Source organism: Apaloderma vittatum, unplaced genomic scaffold, assembly GCF_000703405.1.
Source record: "Apaloderma vittatum isolate BGI_N311 unplaced genomic scaffold, ASM70340v1 scaffold32844, whole genome shotgun sequence".
Lineage (NCBI taxonomy): Eukaryota > Metazoa > Chordata > Aves > Trogoniformes > Trogonidae > Apaloderma > Apaloderma vittatum.
The window spans coordinates 1-3,150 of record NW_009714900.1 but is presented as its reverse complement, the minus strand read 5'-3'; the positions used below and the strand labels follow the sequence as shown (position 1 = coordinate 3,150).

At 63.2% G+C, this 3,150-nt stretch overlaps 1 protein-coding gene across 1 annotated transcript in view; it reads right to left on the bottom strand.

Moving 5' to 3' along the window:
• Positions 1–3,147, bottom strand: part of LOC104273564 (desmin-like) — a gene marked incomplete at both ends in the record, with an annotated part of 4,180 nt that extends 1,033 nt beyond the window's left edge. Inside the window, 6 exon segments of the mRNA XM_009868930.1 lie at positions 177–302; positions 395–556; positions 648–743; positions 920–980; positions 2,704–2,754; positions 2,756–3,147. Coding sequence (XP_009867232.1) covers positions 177–302; positions 395–556; positions 648–743; positions 920–980; positions 2,704–2,754; positions 2,756–3,147 — 888 coding nt within the window.
• Between the last annotated feature and the right edge of the window lie 3 nt (positions 3,148–3,150).

Here is a 3,150-nt window from a genome sequence, read left to right as displayed (position 1 = left end):
CGCCAACGGGGATCACACGGCCCAAATCTGGAGGAGTGAGGGCCCCCATGGCAGCAACTCAGAGAGCTGGGAAGAGCCCCCCACCCCAGAGATGTCCTAGAGGTACCCAAGAAGCTCTGGAGCAGCAAGTCCTTGCAGGGAAGCTGGCGACCCACCCAACAAAACCCTCAGCTCACCGTGCCCTTGAGGGCATCAATCTCGCAGGTGTAGGACTGGATCTGGTGCCGGTACTCCAGCATCTCCTGTTTTGCCTGTCGCAGCGCATCGTTGTTCTTGTTGGCTGCCTGCGTCAGGTCAGACACCTGGGGAGACAGCAGGGTCAGTGGGCATGGCCACCAGGACAACCAGGACCCACCACAACAGGGCCAGCTTGGAGCCCACCACATCTCCACACCTTGGACTTGTACCACTCCTCAGCCTCAGCAATGTTCTTGGCAGCGATGCTCTCGTACTGAGCACGGATGTCCCGCAGAGCAGCCGTCAGGTCGGGCTTGGAGATGTCCATCTCCACCTGGATGTGCTGCTCCTGCAGCTGAGCCTGCAGCTCCCGGATTTCCTGGAGCAGGGGGCAAGGTGACACCTCAGAGCACCTGCTCCATTACCAGCGCCACAGGTGCCCTTGAGAAAGGGGACCACCCCTGACCTACCTCTTCGTGCACCTTCTTGAGGAAGGCGATCTCCTCCTGCAGGGACTCGATGCGTCTTTCCAGGTCAATGCGTGCCAGCGTGGCCGCATCCACGTCCTGGTGGGACACGATATGAGGGTTAGCAGGGGAGTGCAGGGAGAGCATCAGGGCTGGAAGGTGCAAAGCTGTGCCCAGGGCCATGCCCTGGCACTGGGACTGGTCTGTCAGGGGCAGATGGGGCTGGGAGGGGAGGTGGGGGTCCCGCGCCGTGTTGGGGAGGAATAGGTACTCACAGCTCTGAAAGCAGCCAGGTTGTTCTCAGCCTCCTCCTTCAGCTGGATCTCCTCTTGCAGCCTGTGAGCAGAGATGGGAGGTTAGGGGAGTCTGGAAGAACCCCCGTCCCCCAGTGGCGATGTCCCTCCTGAGCTGCCCCTGATCCCAGCATGGTCCGGTGGGAAGACGGCGGATTGTCCTGCGTTCCCGGCAGGCAGCAGGAGGGCTGGCGGAGGGCCAGGGGCTCTTCCTCCCATTCCCTATTATAGTCAACGCCGGAGGGAGCACAAAGGCATGAGGTCAGCTTGGTGCCACGCGCACTGCCCCGGCCCTTATAGGGGAGAGTGGCCAGCAGCCGGGGGGACAGGGTGCGGGATCCAGCACTGGGGGCACCAAGGGATGTCTGTCGGCTGAGCTGTTCCGGGGAGAGCAGGAGGACAGGCGGGTCTCAGCAATGCTGTGGGACAGGGGTATGGAGTGGGGATTGCAGGGGTGTGAGCCCAAGGTCAGGGTTAGAGAGCTGGGCTGTGCCAGGGGAGGGGACAGGGCTGCCCACTGCCAGTCAGAGGGGGAAGGCGGTGTGGAGGAGATGGAGGTGCCCTGAAGGTGCTGGCACACGGGGTGGCAGAAATCTGACACTCGTTTGTTCTTGGCCTTGCTCCTCCCCTGACATCGGGGGTGTCCCTCCATGCCAACACTCCCAGCATCCCAGCATCAGGGTCTCTGCCCCACCAGAACTCCAGTGCTGGCCACCTGAAGCAGAGGCTGGCGTTGTGGGGGGAGGCAGCAGGCCGGGGCCCCCCAGATGGGAACTTGGCATCCCTGGAACATAGGGACCAGGAAGGAAGGTGCAGAACAACATCAGAACAAGAGGCTCTCCCTGATTATCCACCCCTGCTGCCAGGTGCCCCCAGGCTGGTCAGTCCCTGGGGGGCTCCCTCAGCCTCACTGCCCTTGTGGCTCTTCTTCCCTGGCCGCAGCCCCCTCTCTGGTGCCAGGCAGAACTACAGCATCCTTGGGGTGTCCCTGCTGCTCCCAGGTCACTGCAGACACCCACAGCAGGCCTGGAGCATCCCTGGCCTGCGGAAGCGTAGCTGCTTCCTGCCCTCCGCCCTTCATGTCCGGAGCTGGTAGAGCATCCCGCCAGGTCATCCTCCCCCTCGCTTCCGCCTGCCTGCTTGACTCCATCTGTCTGTCTGTCTGTCTGTCCCACAGGGCTCAGCTCATCTGTGGGCTCACCAGCTCTCCCTGGTGTGAGCAGGGATGGGGATCCCGGGGTGGGGGCAATTTGATCCCTCAGATCTGGGGTCCTGTGTTATCACAGGCCAGCCTTGGTCCCACTGCAAGCAAGGGCATGGGGGGCACTCCTGCTGCCAGAGCCCTGCTCCCTGTTGCCTGGGCACCCTGTTGAGGCTCCCTGGGCACACCGGGCTGTGGGCACCTCCCTCGCCCTGCCCCGTGCTACCTGGCCCCATGTTATGGGTCAGGAAGAACCCGGCACTGGTGTTCCAGGTCACGGGTGCCCTTCTCCCTCCCAAAACTCACAGCCACAGTGTGAGGACCTGGCACCCTGCAAAGCTCCAGGGGAGTTAAGCTGGTAAGTGGCACAGCCAGGGTGCTCTCCCACCTTGGGGGACACGGTTGAGGGGAGTGAAGGAGTGGGGCCACGATGGGCTCTGAGTGTGGGGCACAGACAGCAGTGAGTACCCGAGGGACTCCCAGGGCAAACTCTGCCACCGCCCACCCCCAGGGATGGAGGTGCAGGGATGGATGCCTGCAGGGACATGCTAGGGCCCCTCCTCACCTCTGCTTGAGCTTCTGCAGATCATCGAGCAGGTTGTCACGCTCGACCTCGAGTCAGAGCATCTATCTGGCGGCAAAGCTCCCGCAGCTCCCCCTCGCACAGCTCGGCCACGCGGGTGGGCTCCTTGCCCCGCAGGCGGTTCACCTCGGCCACCATGAGAGCATTCTGCTGCTCCAAGAAGCGCACCTTCTCGATGTAGTTGGCAAAGCGGTCATTGAGCTCCTGCAGCTCCACCTTCTCGTTGGTGCGGGTCTGGAGGAACTCCTGGTTCATGGCATCAGCCAGGCTGAAGTCCAGCAACTCACCGGCACCTTGGTAGGCGCTTTGGTAGGAGCGCAGGGGTGTCACTCGGGTGGCGCGGAAGCTGGACAGGCTGGGGACGGCTGAGGTGCGGGACACCTGGTAGACGCGGGAGGTGACGGAGCTTCCGCTGCTGCCCTTGCCCCC